The sequence below is a fragment of the Corvus hawaiiensis genome, chromosome 21 (genome assembly GCF_020740725.1).
Source record: "Corvus hawaiiensis isolate bCorHaw1 chromosome 21, bCorHaw1.pri.cur, whole genome shotgun sequence".
Taxonomy (NCBI): domain Eukaryota; kingdom Metazoa; phylum Chordata; class Aves; order Passeriformes; family Corvidae; genus Corvus; species Corvus hawaiiensis.
In genome coordinates this window covers 4,145,129-4,161,351 of record NC_063233.1, presented here as the reverse complement: position 1 = coordinate 4,161,351, position 16,223 = coordinate 4,145,129, and the positions used below count along the sequence as shown (strand labels likewise).

The following is a 16,223-nucleotide window of genomic DNA, read 5'->3' as shown; positions in this document are numbered from 1 at the left end:
CTCGCTGATTAAAACTGAAGGTTTTTTTCAGCTAACATTTATCCTTGATCATCATTGATACTCTGATACTCAAAGGCACACTCATTGCTAAGGACGAGGTGGAAAGAAATATTAATAACACTAAAAAAAAAAAAATCACCCCAGTCAGGTTTTCTTTTCTAATTGAGTACTTGTTTTACTGTCAAGAGTAAACTTCTTTTTGTGTATGCTTATATAGAGAGAAATGAAAATTCCATTTTGGATTACCAGCTTACAATTCCATTTTTGAAAAGGGAAAAAAAAGGGATTTTAACACCAGGAAATCTCTTCTCCAGAAAGCAATTTCCCCCATAACAAATACTGTAGGCAGCACTTGGTGGTAAGCAAATACAGGTGTTTGTCAGGAGAGGGGAAAAAAAAATACTGACACAAGAGATCATCTTCTCAGAAGGCTCATCCACATTTTAGAAACAGATCCAACTGGGGGAAGTGAATGTTTCCTGCTGACCCAGCCACTGTGCCTGTGTAAGATCCAGGGGATCACAGCTTGATCCAAGCTCACCACCCTCCCTCTCAGTAAGAAAAACACTCTGAAGAAGAGTAACAGATAAAGGACTCAAAATATAATTTAAGAAGTTGGTTTCCTACCTGGCTTTTTCTGATTTTCTCTTTTCTCCCCCCATTAGCACTCCAGGCACAATCCAGGTAAATGGCTACAGACAGGAAAACCAAGACCAGCAATGACTCTTCTTAATAACAAGACAAAGCCTAATCAAAAAATGATGTTTCATGGCAAAAAGAGAGAGGATGGGGCTGACAGCAGCGTGCATGTGATGTGATCACAGCTCCAGCACTAAAAAAAGACTTGTAAGTCTCTTTTTAAGACTTATAAATTTGTAAGACTTATAAATAATAAGGAAGTACCCTATTATTCCAAGGAAAAAATGAAGAGGGGGTGGAAATATGGATCAGATAAATAAATGATTTAAACACCTTCTAGCCCAATGTAAGATACTCTACCCCAATTACAAGGAAAGCACTATCATTTAATGATTTTAAAAGCCTTCTCATTTCTCCAGTCATTCAGCTGGCAAAGCAGTTCACCAAGTCCTACTCCCCATCTGAAACCCATCTGTCCAGTATTAGTTTCAGTAAAACGGTCCTTGTCACCACGAGAGTTTCCATTCATAACTCAGCCTGAGACAATGAAAGGTATTTCTATAAGCAAATGGCTGTGAAAATCAACTATGCTTGTTTATCAGCACATGTGCAACTAGGGTGCCATAATTAATCACTTAATTGCTCATGTAATAATTTAAAACATGCCACAGGGAAATCACACACTTAAACACATTTATCTTTAAGGACCATACATCTTGCCAGGTGCTGCATTTCCTTAAACCTCCAGCTGAATTCACAGGAATTGAAGTTGTTTAGCCCCTTACACAGCTAAGAACACAGAGCATTGAATTCTTACCTTAAGTAGTTTCTGGATTGTATCAAAACTTTGGAGTGCAAGCTATGGAAATCAACAAAAGAAAATGAGCTCTGCCAAAGTCTCTCTGGACTAAAAAGCTGGATTACAAATTCCTATGGCTCAAAAAATCTGTAAATTTATCTAGTTATGTACATCAGAATTCTAAATGCATCCTTAATTTTTTTTAGAAACCACTTATTAATTTTTTTTCTCTTGAAGAATCTCTCTTTTATTATATTTTGGCCTGTTCAAAAGCCTCTCTACTGGCTCAGCTCCATGAGCCAGCTCTCAGGACAAGAGAGGCTTCTGTGAATGCCCCAGGGAGAAAACAAGCTACAGGCACAGAAGATTTTGCTCCAGAGGAAGAATAAAAGGGAAGATTACAGAAATTCTGATAAAAAACCACCACAGAAAGGAAACACATAGGTCAATCCTCTTCTGGCAGCTCTCACTGTTCTCTCACCTGACCCATGGAGTGATTGTGCCATTGGATCTTCCTATCTCTGCATTTCTTTTCTCAAGGAAGGTTATTGCTTCCAATACAAAGTAATACCAATTGTAATTACAAATTATCTTCCTAAGTACTCTCAATGGCAACCCTTTAAATGAGCTTACACAGTTTCCTCCATGCTTAGTATTCACATGGCATCCTAAAGAGGCAGCTAAGTTGTTGCTGTAAAAATTTAAATACCTTCAGAGCTTTCTCCTTTCAGGGAACAGAGCAGAGATATTGCACTGCAGGTTGCATAAAATATTGGACCCCAAATGAGATACCTGCAATCAATTCTCCACATGGAAGTTATTATCATTCGACATACCAAAAAATAAAATGTAAAAGGTTGATACCCTCCTCTGACACTGCCTTTGCAACTGCAAATAATATAAATTAAATAGAAGAGTTCAATGGAGAAACCAATTCTTGGAGGCCTCAGCTTCAGCATTCGTTTAAGGATTTGATAAAACAGCTTTAAAAATGAAACGTTTGTATAAACCTACACATTTGCAAAGCTGAATTAATTGGTTTTACTCATTCCCCTGTGTGAGCAAGGCATGAGGTATGCACTGAGCCCGAGAGGTGCTGCAGCCGTCACAAAGATTTCCAACTGCAGGAAAAGAACTTAGAAACTCCTTCTTTCTCACTCTGGTTGGCACCGAACAAAAATGACAACTCTCCGTGAGAGCAAGATCTCAGCAGAAGGACTGACAGTGTTTTCTAACTTTAGAGTTCACCTTCCCTGGTGGACCCACATCTACATCCCCAAAAATCAGTGTTCAAACAGACTGAGAAAGGAAAAGCCACCTACCTCCCTCGTTGGGACGAGCACGAGTGCGTAGGGCCCATCACTGCGCTGCAAACACACAAGAGCAGGGCTTCTCAGAGAAGGCAGCACTGAGCGGCCTTTCCACACCTCCCCTGCTGCCAGCCAACACAGAGGATTCTGGAGGGCTTTAGTGCAAGTTTGCACACAACATTTTAGGGTATTTCTGCCCCACAGCTTTTAAAATCAAGTCTTTAACGTATCAATCCTGCACTGCCTTCTCCTCCCTGCTGGGAAACCTGCTCCAGTCAAACCCAACGTTTCAGTGCACCCAGACGTTGTTTCACTCCTGTGTGTCTGAGCTGCAGGGCTGCTCTCCTGCTTGATGCACAGCAACGACCTGTAGGTAGCAGCTGCAGGGAGTGACAATCCAAGACGGGCTGGAGATGCTTCAACCCTTCACTCAGGGTGATCTCTTTCCATAAAATGCACAAGATCTGCAGCAGTATTTTCTGGTGTATGATCCAAATTGGGAGCAATTATCCAAACCCACTCCATGCCAAAGATTAAAAACTTACTCCCCCTACAGACATGGCAGTAACCTTTGTTTTCAGTTCTCCCAGCTTCCAGACCATTTCTTCTGCTCTCTGCCTCCTCCAAACCTGATAATTTAGCCCATTTCCAATGTATCCTGCTGCATGGAGCAATGGGGAATGGCTAACATTGATCTTGTACCATCCACATCTCAATAAAACTGGAAAATCCCATCTGACACATGTACAAATAAAGGGGAACACAGACTGCTTGTAAGGAAAAGAGACAGTAATGACTACAAGAACTGGATTTTATTTTTATTCCTTAATATCAAAAGCAAATATATTTAGTGCTGTTGGACCTACCTGTATTTTGGATTCCATTCCTTGCAAAGACTGTACAAGTGGAATCCCATAGGCAAGAGTTTTACCTTTTTAAATGGAAGAAAATAGGAGAACTTTCCATTAAAAAACATATGTGGCAATTACAACACTCCAGCAAACCAAAGCACCATTTGCCCCACCATTCTTAAACTGCAGACAGAGTCTGGAAAAGTTTCTATTGAGTAGGAAATTTCCAGAATGGAAGATTGACAATTCAATAAAGGGTCAATTAGAAAAGAGAGGTGTGGTACCCCACTAAGATCTACCTAAATGAATCCAATTTACACACCCTAAGAAGGACAGTGACAATTCAACACTGACCTGAACCAGTCTGAGATCTCACCAGGGCATCTCTGCCTTGCAGGAGCACAGGAATCGTTTGCTTCTGAACACTGGGTGACAAACAAAACAGGGCAGGAAATGCACATGCAACACAGGATAGAATCCTACAGTTTTAACATGCACTGACTGTCTCAAAACTCTTTAGCCCAAATTTCTCACACTCATCTCTGCCGTGTAGCTGCATCAGCTGAGGTGATTTCTAAGCACAGCCTCTGGATAAGCATCAGATGTGATAAACTCAAAACAGATGGGTTTATGATTCAAGTACCAAACTAGAAGGCAGGACTGCCTACAAACCCAACAGCAAATGGGACAGTGGTACTGTGGTCTTCACAAGCCAATTACACATACTGATGGCTTTTAGGGGTAAAGTGCAAAGTTTTTATATTGATTTGCTTACCTAGTCATGCTACACATATTGAGGACAGTGTTTATTGTGGAGATCTAGAGATACAATAAAGAGAAGTAAAGGTTTTATTGTCAAACTGTTCCTTTTGTTATTTTTTGTAGTACAAGATAAAGCACAATACAAAAAACTTATGTTTATTCTCTACATAACTGGTCCTGGGCAACAAAATAGAAAGTTTTCATGTTCTCAAAATACTTGCTAGTTAATCAGAGTTACACCATTGCTGGTTTTCTGTGTTTTTCTGGTATTACAGCTGCAAACAGTCAAGGGTGCTGGGACTGTGTCTGGGGACAGGTCAGGACATACATCAGTACCTTAAGTGACAAAATCAGGTGAAGTACCAGCAAGCCTGTCTGGCTCACCACGAATAAAGAGGCATCCCTCAGCTCTCTGACCTGCCCCCACCCCAAAATGCACATTTTTGAGGCATGTAGGCCTTCCTGCCACTCACCAGATGTGGGTGGAGGTCCAGCTGGCTGAAGGAATCTGTAGTGAAAACATTTTCTTGCACCTGCTGCACTTCTTTTCTGAGTTAGGGGAAACAAGCAAAACAAAACACACATGAGGGTTAAAAATGATACAAAAGCATTCTACTTCATCAGCAATGAAATGACATCTACCAAGCAACTGCTCTGCCAAGCAAGGGCAAGAATTCAAGACACTGAAAGGGTTTTTTTCCCTCCCATTTGTCTAAAATACCTCTGAATTTCTGGGATGTCGGGGTTGTTTTTAAACAGGCTGGACGTCTTAATGAAAGGTTTGTTCTTCTGGCTTTCATTCTGGTTGTCAGTCAACTGCTTCTTAGGAACAGGTTTTTGTGATGAGTATCTCTCCTCCCTCCTGTCAGCTGCTGTGGCCCCTTTCCTGAAGGTGTTTATGGATAATTTACGTTTGCGTTTCACGGGTGGGCTTTCATGTGGCGGCTGCAGCTTCCTTTTCAGAGCACCAGATTGCTTGAAAGTGAACAAATACACCAGAGTCATCAGTGACTGGGAGTTAACACACAGACATCAGCCCACAGCAGAGCCTTATTTCTGGAATCGCCCACTCCATGACTAAAGAAACTAAAATTGCCTTCTGCAGCCATGCAACTCCTACTCCAACAGATCCACCACCACGCCTGAGACTTCTGACATTGCAAAGAGCAATCTCAAGCCATACCTAGCGCTCATCCTTGAAGGACTTCATTCAACTTCTCCAGTGACTGGGCAGAACATGGTTTAAAAACATCTCTCAAAAGCATTTTCAAGCCTCTGGAGATGAAGCAGAGGGCTAGGAGAGCATCACCCACAGCCCGCCAAAGGTCAACGCGGTGAGTCGGGGCAGCGCCGTCTGCCCACTGCCCGCCTGGGGAGCCACCTGCGAGCCCCGGTGCCGCATCAGCCCCGGCTCGGGCCGGGGAAAGCCAAAGACTCCATTTAACAACTTGTCGGACGCTGCCTCCCCGCTCGGTCACGGTCCCATATCCCGCAGACCCCACACCCCTCCCCTCCCTTCCCCTCCGCTCGTACCCGGCCGACGCCGCGCATCCCCACGCCCGCCGCCATGTCCCGCCCGTTCCTCCGCAGGGCCCCGGGGCCGCCCCTCGCCCGGCCCGGCCCGTGAGGGCGGCGCGGCGGCGGCTGCGGGGCTCCCCCCACAGACCGGAGCCCACCCGGCTGCCCTGCCCGCCCCGCGGCGCTGCGGGGGCCCCGTGAGGGTTCTCCCCACCCCCGCACCCCGCGCTACGGGGCCCGCGTGCCGCGCAGGCAGCGGCGGGACAGCCCCGGCCGGGCCCGCCGGGGGCTTCGGCGGCGGCGCGTGCGCGCGGCCCGTGAGGCGGCGGCAACATGGCGGCGGCGGGGCGGGAGGAGCCGCCGCTGGGGCTCGAGGCGGTCGCGGAGGAGGCGGCGGCGGCGGCGGCGAGTGCCGGGTTCCGGCTCACGGCGGTGCGGCGGGAGCCGGCGGTGCGGCTGCAGCACGGCGCCAGCGGGCTGGAGCCGCTGGCCTGGTCCGAGGACCACCGGGTGTCGGTGAGCACGGCCCGCAGCATCGCCGTGCTGGAGCAGCTCAGCGACGTGCACAGCGGCGGGCAGGACATGGTCATCCACCGCACCGCCGTGCCCGCGCCCGGCGCCGCCTGCATGCTCAAGGTGAGCGGCCGGCACGCCTCGTCAGTGTGTATAAATATCTAAATGGGGGGTGGCAGGAAGAGGGGGCCAGGAGAGGTTCAGGTTGGACATCAGGAGGAATTTCCTCGCAGGCAGGGTGATTAGACTTTGGAATGGGCTGCCCAGGGAGGTTCGGAGTCACCGTCCCTGGAGGTGTTCAGGGAACGACTGGATGTGGCACTCAGTGCTCCGGGCTGGGTGACACGGTGGTGATCGGTCACAGATTGGACTCAGTGATCTCAGAGGTTTCTCCAACTTTAATGATTCTGTGTTTTTTCCCAATGGTGCTAAGCAATAAGAGAAACGGGCATAAACTGATAGACACCAAGCTCCACCTGAACGTAAGGAAGAACTTCTTCCCTGTGCAGTGACCGAGCACTGGAACAGAAGCCAGAGAGGGTCTGGAGTCTCCCCAACTGTGGTCCCTTCCAGCCTGACCCATCCCGGGATTCTGATCCCCCTCTTAGGGAGCTGCCCTGGGGCTGCCCCTGCCCTGCCCAAACTTGCTGTAAGGTCTCATGTATTGATTTGTTTTAAAAGTACAAGAGAGAGAAAACCATATCCCAGTGATGTCCAGGGATTCTAAAATTCTGCAGTTTTTCTGAGAATCACTTGAGCACCAGTACGGTTATTTCAACACAATTTTAAGTGGGAATCTTCCTTTGTTTTGCTGCCTAAGCTAAAGGATTTTTGCAGCAGGGATTTCTGTGGCCTTCAGGGGAACATCTGATTTTTTACAAAGATGGGAGATGTGGGTGAATATCTTATTAAATAATACTTTTGTTGTTGTGAATCTGATTTGATTTTCCAAAACAATGCTGAGAATATAGAGTGGAGTTGAAATATTGAGTGCTTTACAATTTAAATATCATGCCAGGTATCTTTAAGAGAACAGAAGTATGAAAACAGGCTCTTTGATTCAGCAGACAAAATTTCAATAGCTGAGAGTCAAAACTATGCAAATTCAGGGCATTAATGAAGCTGAAGTCTTTAGGAGTGACATTAATAAACCATTGAACAGTGTAGTGTTGGTTGTGATTGGGGATCCTCTGTTTCAAGAAGGAATTAATTCCAGAAAAGCCTTTCTAAAAAAACCAGCTGTACAATTGTTTTAGAGGTTCTTCTTGTTCTCTTTTAGGTTGGCCCAAAGAAGGAGGTGGCTGAATGTAAGGAGAAGTTCGCCAGCTCAGTGGATCCAACCGTCAGTCAGACGTTTATGCTGGACCGGGTGTTCAATCCCGAGGGGAAGTCCCTGACACCCATGCGGGGCTTCAAATATTCCAGCTGGTCCCCTCTGGGCTGCGACGCCAACGGGAGGTGCCTGCTGGCAGCCCTGACCATGGACAACCGCCTGACCATCCATGCCAACCTCAACAGGCTGCAGTGGGTGCAGCTGGTGGACCTGACCGAGCTCTACGGCGAGCGCCTGTTCGAGGCCAGTTACAAACTGTGTAAGGCTGACACTCCCTGTGGGGAGCTGGGAGACTTCCCGGAGTTCCAGCGGCGGCACAGCATGCAGACCCCGGTGCGTATGGAGTGGTCGGGCATCTGCACCACCCAGCAGGTCAAGCACAACAACGAGTGCCGGGACGTGGGCAGCGTGCTCCTGGCAGTGCTCTTCGAAAACGGGAATATCGCTGTTTGGCAGTTCCAGCTGCCCTTTCTGGGGCAAGAGTCCATCACTTCCTGCAATACCATCGAGTCAGGAATAAGCTCCCCCAGCGTGTTGTCCTGGTGGGAATACGAGCACAACAACCGGAAGATGAGCGGACTGATCGTGGGGAGCGCGTACGGCCCGGTGAAGATCATCCCCGTCAACCTCAAGGCGGTCAAAGGCTACTTCACGCTGAGACAGCCTGTGGTCTTGTGGCAGGAGATGGACCAGCTGCCCGTGCACAGCATCAAATGTATCCCTCTCTACCACCCCTACCAGAAATGCAGCTGTAGCCTGGTGGTGGCTGCGAGAGGCCCTTACGTGTTCTGGTGCCTCCTGTTGATATCCAAAGCGGGGCTGAACGTCCACAATTCCCACGTGACGGGGCTCCACTCCTTGCCCATTGTCTCCATGACTGCGGACAAGCAGAACGGCACGGTGTACACCTGCTCCAGCGACGGCAAGGTCAGGCAGCTCATCCCCATATTCACAGACGTTGCTTTAAAGTTTGAGCACCAGCTGATAAAGCTCTCGGAGGTGTTTGGCTCCGTCAGGACTCACGGAATCGCTGTCAGCCCGTGTGGGGCATACCTGGCAGTCATCACCACCGAGGGCATGGCCAACGGGCTGCACCCGGTCAACAAAAACTACCAAGTTCAGTTTGTCACCCTCAAGACTTTTGAGGAGGCAGCTGCACAGCTCTTGGAATCTTCTGTTCAGAACCTTTTCCGGCAGGTGGACTTGACGGATCTTGTACGCTGGAAAATCTTGAAGGATAAGCATATTCCTCAGTTCTTACAGGAAGCACTGGATAAAAAGATAGAGAGCTGTGGTTCCACTTACTTCTGGAGGTTTAAGCTGTTTCTCTTGAGGATTTTGTACCAGTCGATGCAGAAAGCCCCCTCCGAGGTCACGTGGAGACCTTCACACGAGGATGCCAAAATCTTGATATCGGATTCCCCTGGGATGGGCAGCACTGAAGATGATCAAGAGGAAGGAACTTCGAAACAAGCCAGCAAGCAGAGCCTGGGGGACACTGGCAAAGGTGTGGACATTGATGACAATGCAGAGGATTCTCTCCATCAGTCAAGTGACACTGGAGGCCGTGAGCCAATGGTAGAAAAGCTGCTTGAAATACAGGCACAGATTGAGGCTGTAGAAATGCACTTGACACGAGAACACATGAAGCGGGTGTTGGGAGAAGTTTATCTGCACACGTGGATTACAGAAAACACCAGCATTCCCACCAGAGGAGTCTGTGACTTCTTAATGTCCGACGATGGCTATGATGACAGAACAGCACGAGTAAGTGGCACCTCTGCTCAGGGGATTCTGTGTCACAGTCACTTCCTTCTCCCCCCTCCTGAAAAAACACCTGGGCTGGGAAAGAGAGCCGGAGTCACGTCAGCCTTGCCAGTCAGATTCTGTAGAGCATTCAGCTTAAATTGTCCTTCCTTGATATTGTGAAATAAGAGGGAATGTAAATACAGATGTTGAAATTTGAATCAGGTACAATAAAGAATAATGATGTCCGAGTTTTTGCAGAACAGGGGAGAGCACTGGGTTATTGTGCTGCTGTCAGTGGGTTTAGAACATGAACTGACTGAGGGATGTTTGCTTTCATGACTAAGCTTATTTAGTCCATCATCTTAACACAATTAAACTTCAGATCTATTTCCTCTAGTCAATCACACTGCAGTTCTAATGTTAAGAGCTGCAGAAGTCTCTCTTCTGAAATTATTGTTCAGGTGGTCTATCAGGTCTTGTCACTACTCCCTGAGCCTGCAGTGCAAAGATCAGTTTCAGAGGGTCAGAAAGTGGTTGTGTTCTATGAGTTAAACCCAGTGATTCGGAACTTCATGCGGGACATTCAGTTAACCAAGCTGACTGACTGCCTTTGTTACAACACACATGGCCAGGGCTTTCAGGCACACTGGCAATTAGTGCACTACAATTAATAAGCATAACTTAAGGCTTGGCCATGACAGGAACTTTTCCCAAACTTGCAGTGCTCCCTACCAGTGTCAAAGCCTAACTGCACAGACAGCATCCTGACTGTTGCAATGCACAGAGCAAACATTTGTGGCAGGAGGTCAGTGGCCAGTGAAGCCTGCACAGGGCAGTGAAGTTCTCTGAGTACAGAGGGGAGACAAAGGCAGCTGTGGTGGGAACACTGCATCAGCCTGCCAGGTCTTAATGACAGAAATGATTCAGGTGTCTGTGCACCTCTTTGTATGAGCAGAATGAGCAGAGAACAGCTCTTCTCATACCCAAGTCCTTAAATCACTTGAACTCTCAAAATCAGCTTTTATCTTGCATCCAGAAAGACAGGAAGGAAGCACATGTCCATCACTGATGTAGTGTGGTGTTCTCCTGATGGCATCACAGCCAAGTGTGGCCATCAGTAATTCACTAGGAAAGTACTCTGGCACAACTGCTGGGTTGTTCTAGCATCCAATTACTATGAATTGAAGGTTTGAGAGGTTGCTTTTCTTATCTTAGAAGAATCTTGTTTCTTTTTTACGGTGATGAAAAGCGACTTCTAAATTGTATTTTATCTATTCAGTTTGTTGTCACACTTAAAAGGTCCCTGGGATGTGGTTTATATCTATTGAAATGTCACAGACAAATTTGATCACATAAATGTTCTGCTATAAATGTACTCCCAGATGACTGCTGAAGGCATCCAGGTAATTTCTGAACAGGAGTGTTTTTTAGCACGTTCACTGTGATAGGCATGAGGGAAAGCACTGCTGTAATGGTCAGTAGTGTGATAGCAGGTCTTTCAGTACTTTTAAAATTGGCAAGGAATTACTGGTTTTAAGGTCTGTATCCCTTTACTGTGGGGATTCAGGAATCTTTAGGAGAGCAAAAGGGGAATAAATGAATACTTACTGATATTTTGTATTTCTTACACTTTGATTTCATGCGACTCAGCGAATTCTGTGTCACTCTGAAATCACAGTGAGGTGTTCCCACCCTGGGCTGTGTCAGTGAGTGCCTCCTGTGTGTTCCAGGTGCTGATTGGGCACATCCTGAAGAAGATGAACAAACAGACCTTCCCGGAGCACTGCAGTTTGTGCAAGGAGATCCTGCCCTTCACCGACCGCAAGCAGGCCGTCTGCTCCAATGGCCACATTTGGCTCAGGTAATGGGCTCTTACAGAGCTTTTCCCCTCCTCTGGATAATTCAAACATACTTTGAGAGCTCACTAAACCACTTGTTAGCAGTGGAGTGAAAAGGCATGAAGGATGTTATCCATGCTACAGTTTTTTCTTTCCTCTTCCATAAGAGCCAGGGTGCTGGAGGTTGGATTTGGTTCTCTTAGCAGGACAATGTTTTTATAATATAATGCTTTTGAGCGTCTATTTTGGGGGGAATATGGGGTCAGGGAGAAAGCAAGCAAGGGAAATCAAGGACAAGTCATCCTTTGGAACATCACTTGAAGGAGGGTTTGTTCAAGCTCCTTCAGCATTTGAAAACAAAAGCAGTTTAACACGAACTGATTGAGAACAGGCACATTGAGAAGTCAAATTCTGGAACATCTAGAAAATTAAATCTTCCTGTACCAGTGTGGGGGGTACATGGAGATTGTCCCTGGAGCCTTGGCAAGTCACTAGTTTGTCACAAAGAAAAAACTGTGCCTAACAGATTTTATCTACTAGTTTGGGTAAACAGTCAGGTAAACCCTGGTTCTTCCCTGTGCAGTAGGGCCTCAAGCTTTTTACCTCCTCTACTGTATGCTAAAAATTTTTTGGCCAATGATAGATTGATTTTTGACCTTTCATTTTTGTGTCCATATGCAATTTGGTACACTTGGGAAGTTTCATGTACCTGAATTAATGAATTACTAATTTTCATATTTAATGTGGTTCATTACTGCCTTAACTCTCAGAAAGCAGATTGTGAGCAGAACCCAGCCTCCAGTGAGGGCACAGGAGCAGGTCATAAAACAATACACCCCAAACCTCTTGATAAAACTACTTGTCCTTTCACAGGTGCTTTCTAACCTACCAGTCCTGCCAGAGTTTGGTGTACAGGAGGTGTTTGCTTCACGACAGCATTGCACGGCACCCAACCCCAGAAGGTAAAACATTCCTGGGGCCAAAAGGGGCAGGATTGGGGCTTCTTAACTTTTATCTGCAAAATAGCTTGAGTTAGTTTCACTGACTTTTCTCTTTTAGGGAGTTCCTATGTGAAGCTCTGCATTTCACAGTGTCCTGGTGTTGTCTGGGATTAGTGACGTGTTAATTACAAACTAATGACTGCAGAAATTGATGTATAAATCCCACATTTTAATGAGAGCTGGGTAAACACATAATCTGTGCTGGAATGCTCCAGCAGTTAGTTTGATACTAACTTAGTTAGTTTGATACAAGTTGAATTTATCAGCATCCAGTTCTGCAAGAGGGATAAAGAGGCAGGAACCAAGGACTGTGTTATGTGAAGGATCTAATTCCAGTTTAGAAAATGAGAACGCTGCAGTTGTGCCATGGTGATCCTTTAAATTTTTTTCCTATACAGCTATGAGTATGTAAGGATAAAGCATGGAGTGTTTCACCCTAATTTTATCCCCTGCTGAGGTGGAATTTAAACTGGCATTACTTGAAATTTCAGGTCAGAAACAGTTTGATTTCACTGAATTCTCAGTCACTCCTGCATGTGAATATATACAAACTGTCCAGGGTTCCTGTTTAGTTTGTGCATCTCATATGTCATTCCTCTGTCCATCTCTACCCCCAACTTTAAACAACTTCTTTTCTTGTTTGCAGATCCTGAATGGATCAAGAGGTTATTGCAAGGACCTTGCACGTTCTGTGATTCTCCTGTGTTCTAGAGAAAAGCTGTGTCAAGACTGAAAGTATTTTCTCTACTGCATAAGCTCCCTTCAGCCTGGGAGGATACAGAGACAGGAACAGAGACTCTGCTGGAGGGGGAACACATTGTCCACAGTCCTGTAAATAGAACATCACAAGTTCTACAAACTCCTAAAGTCCAGAGCCCATTCCACGCTCCAGAAACAGGAGTACACCTGGAAGAGCCAGTTTAAAGCTGTTTGGAAATGCACCCATGGAAGCCTCAGCAGCTGGACACTGACAAGGAACTGAAGGGTTGAGCACAGTGGGAATTGTCCTTTCTGCCTGACACCAGTGTCAATTCCCAAAAGCTGGGATGGGAACAGTGGAGCTGCCTCTTGAATGGTCTTGGTGGGTAGAGAAGGCTCCAGCTTGCAGTGCTCTCCTTTGCTTCTTACCAACACTGGCATTTGCTGTAGAACACTGAACTGTCCAAATAATCCATGGTTCCAGTTTCTTGCCCAGAGAAGCAGATGCCAGTTACAGCCATATGAAAGAAATTGGGCATTCCATGAATTTCACTGAAAGCCTAGGAGAGTAACTGCCTCAGAAATGTTTGAGTCAGAAGGGTGGTACTGACTGCCTGGGTCAAATAGGGATCAGTAAGGACAATTTTTAAATGTAATAATTATTAAACTAATAGCAATTAGCTTAAACACTAATATATATACATATATATAAAATTTCCAATGCTCTTAAGTCTCTTGCCCCACTTTCTTTTTCTGACCTAAGTTCTAACTCCCTCCCAGCTTTTGCCAATGTATTTGCCTTTGGTTTCACTTAACCCTCTACCAACAGGAATTCTCTTTTCCAGAGAAACTGAGTTGCCAAAAGCATTACCAACTAACACTACTGTCAGTTAAACTGAGAGTCTCCCTCATATAGTAGATTAGTTTTCCACAAGTTTGATACACAAGGAATCACTCCCAGCTGCCAGCTTTTCGTAACAGCTCAGTAAAAAACCCCAAATGAACAGAACACCCCAAACCCAACCCCACTATGGCTGACATGTTCTAGGTAAGGCCAAGGAGGCTGGTGAAGCTGTTTGTGTATCCCAGAATGGTTTGGGTTGGAAGGGACCATAAAGCTCATCTCGTTCCATCCCCTGCCATGGGCAGGGACACCTTCCACTGTCCCAGGTTGCTCCAAGCCCTGTCCAACCTGGCCTTGGACACTGCCAGGGATGGGGCAGCCACAGCTCCTCTGGGCACCCTGTGCCAGGGCCTCCCCACCTTCACAGGGAAGGATTTTTTTCTAATATCCCATCTAACCCTTTTGAAGCCATTCCCCTTTGTCCTGTCACTCCAGGCTCTTGTAGAAAGTCCCTCTCCATCTCACGTGGCCGAGCCTAGAAATTTATTTTGCCTTCTAACTGCCCTATCAGAAAAACCCATCTTTTTTTGCCATCTGTTCCTACAGGGAGCAGAATCCTTTTCAACTTCCTATGCAGTGTTAGAGGAACAATACCTCCCAAATGTGTGTGGTTACTTGGTACAGTTTGTCTTGTTAACTTCAATCCATGCTGTCAAATAATCCTGAGTTTGTGTATTTCCATTCTGCAGAGTACCAATCGCAGAGGTGTCGCCCTGTCTGTGATTCCTGACACTTTCACTGTGTGGGAAGTGCTCTACAGCTGTTGAGAAATCATGGAATTGTGCTGACAGTATCAGTCTCCCACCAGTGCATGTGTGATTGGTGCTTGTTTCCTCGATTCAATGACTATGCATATTTTGTTAATGTTCCTTCACCTTTAATAGGAGCAAATTTTTTTCAGTGAACATTAAAGAAGTCAGCTGTCCTTCTGCTCAGTGTCTCATGCATTAAGCATGATCATGCATTGACTAAGAAGAACATTGCTATAGTAGCCTAGAAACAGCAGAAGCACATTCATCTGTAAAATAATTAGCCTTGTTTGTAAATATCCTTGGAAGTGATACCATAATTGTATTAAAGAAATGTTTAGTTTTTTATTGCTGTGCATTGAAAATTGAAATTACTTCAGTGTGCCTGCAGAGAAGGGAAATGTAGCTCGTGTTGGTATCCAGTAAAACAAGGAGTAACTTCGATGCCCAACGTGTGTGGAGTTTGGGGCCAGCTCTGGTACCTGGGACAAAACTTCTCAGTGCTGATGGGGTTTGGGGGAACAGAACATCTATTGCCATATGAGCTGAGCAGAGGTTTATTCGTGGTGGTTGAGAAGGCATTTTAAGTGGAAGGTGCAAGTCCTTGCCCTGGCAGTCATGACCAGCTCATCAGTAAGTGCTCCAATTTAGAAATTCTCCTGCCTGTGGAGGAGGGGAGGGAGCCCTGCAGAACCATGTCCCAGTGCTTTCAGAAAAAGTCAAAGAGCATTTCTTTGGCTGTGGTCTAGAAACCATAAAAATATCCTAATCTGCTGAAATGTTTAAGTCTGGCTGACCCAAAGGTTCACATGATAACAGATGACATTGGTTCTTGCTGATCATTTCTGGCAGTTCTCTTGAATGTCCCTGGACTGAGTTTTAATGTTTTGCCATGGAGAAGCTCTAGCACACCTCACGGTAACATTGCAGCATTAATGTTTATTTTCCCTGTCTTTCAAGGCAGTAGATACTCAGTCTGCCATTGCCAGTTTATTTAACCTGGTTTCAGACTGCTGGGAGAATGGAATTTTAAAGCCAACGATGTTGTCTTTGTCTGCCAGTGGAGATCCTTTAGCAAAAAGGATTTCACTCCTCACCCTGACTTGTTCTTAACAGGTACAGAGGAATTGGGATTTCATTTTTGTGTAAACCAGCACTTGTCCTTAAGTGCGTTTTTAACCAGAATAGCAGAGCCCACCTCACTCAGTAACATTTAACCCCTGGTGCTGACCTGAGTGGGTTTGGCTGCCCAGCGAGTGCTGAGGCTGCTCCAGGAATCCTTTTATGCCTCAGACTCCTGAAGGAGCAGCTCTGGGCACGCAGGGGTTGGTCCTGCTCCTGCAGGGCAGCAGCAGCACCTTGGGGCATTGTCCCACACATTGTGCTGATCAAACCTTGCTGTCACCCCATGGGGAATGGGAGCAGGGGAGCAAGGAATGAACACTGTTGCCAGATCCTTGTGTTATTCTGCCATTATCAGAGGTGCCTCCTCAAACTAACACATCTATCAAGGCTCAGTCTGTTTTGAGACACCACGTGAAATGTTCAAAGAACAAAT

General features: G+C 46.0%; 2 protein-coding genes across 3 annotated transcripts in view; one reads left to right on the top strand and one right to left on the bottom strand.

The window, feature by feature from the left end:
- The window catches only part of DDX31 (DEAD-box helicase 31), a 43,608-nt gene extending 37,656 nt beyond the window's left edge, over positions 1–5,952 (bottom strand). The window contains exons 1-9 of the mRNA XM_048325217.1: positions 5,895–5,952; positions 5,083–5,336; positions 4,835–4,910; positions 4,375–4,418; positions 3,954–4,024; positions 3,615–3,679; positions 2,761–2,805; positions 1,457–1,498; positions 628–692 (exon numbers count right to left, since the gene is read on the bottom strand). Of these exons, the coding sequence (XP_048181174.1) occupies positions 628–692; positions 1,457–1,498; positions 2,761–2,805; positions 3,615–3,679; positions 3,954–4,024; positions 4,375–4,418; positions 4,835–4,910; positions 5,083–5,336; positions 5,895–5,930 (698 nt within the window). The 5' untranslated portion in view covers positions 5,931–5,952. The remainder of the gene's footprint in view (positions 1–627; positions 693–1,456; positions 1,499–2,760; positions 2,806–3,614; positions 3,680–3,953; positions 4,025–4,374; positions 4,419–4,834; positions 4,911–5,082; positions 5,337–5,894) is intronic.
- Positions 5,953–6,194: 242 nt separating this feature from the next.
- GTF3C4 (general transcription factor IIIC subunit 4) lies at positions 6,195–15,109 on the top strand. 2 transcript variants are annotated; one of them, XR_007207803.1, is made up of 6 exons: positions 6,195–6,515; positions 7,672–9,492; positions 11,205–11,335; positions 12,186–12,274; positions 12,960–13,394; positions 14,606–15,109. XR_007207803.1 is itself a non-coding variant. In XM_048325216.1 (5 exons), the coding sequence occupies exons 1-5, from the start codon at positions 6,213–6,215 to the stop codon at positions 13,022–13,024; spliced, it is 2,409 nt and encodes an 802-aa protein (XP_048181173.1). In that variant the 5' UTR covers positions 6,195–6,212; the 3' UTR covers positions 13,025–13,742. The 2 variants fall into 2 exon arrangements, 1 of the variants encoding a protein (XP_048181173.1); XM_048325216.1 differs by lacking the exon at positions 14,606–15,109 and having other exon boundaries at positions 12,960–13,742.
- Positions 15,110–16,223: the final 1,114 nt, after the last annotated feature.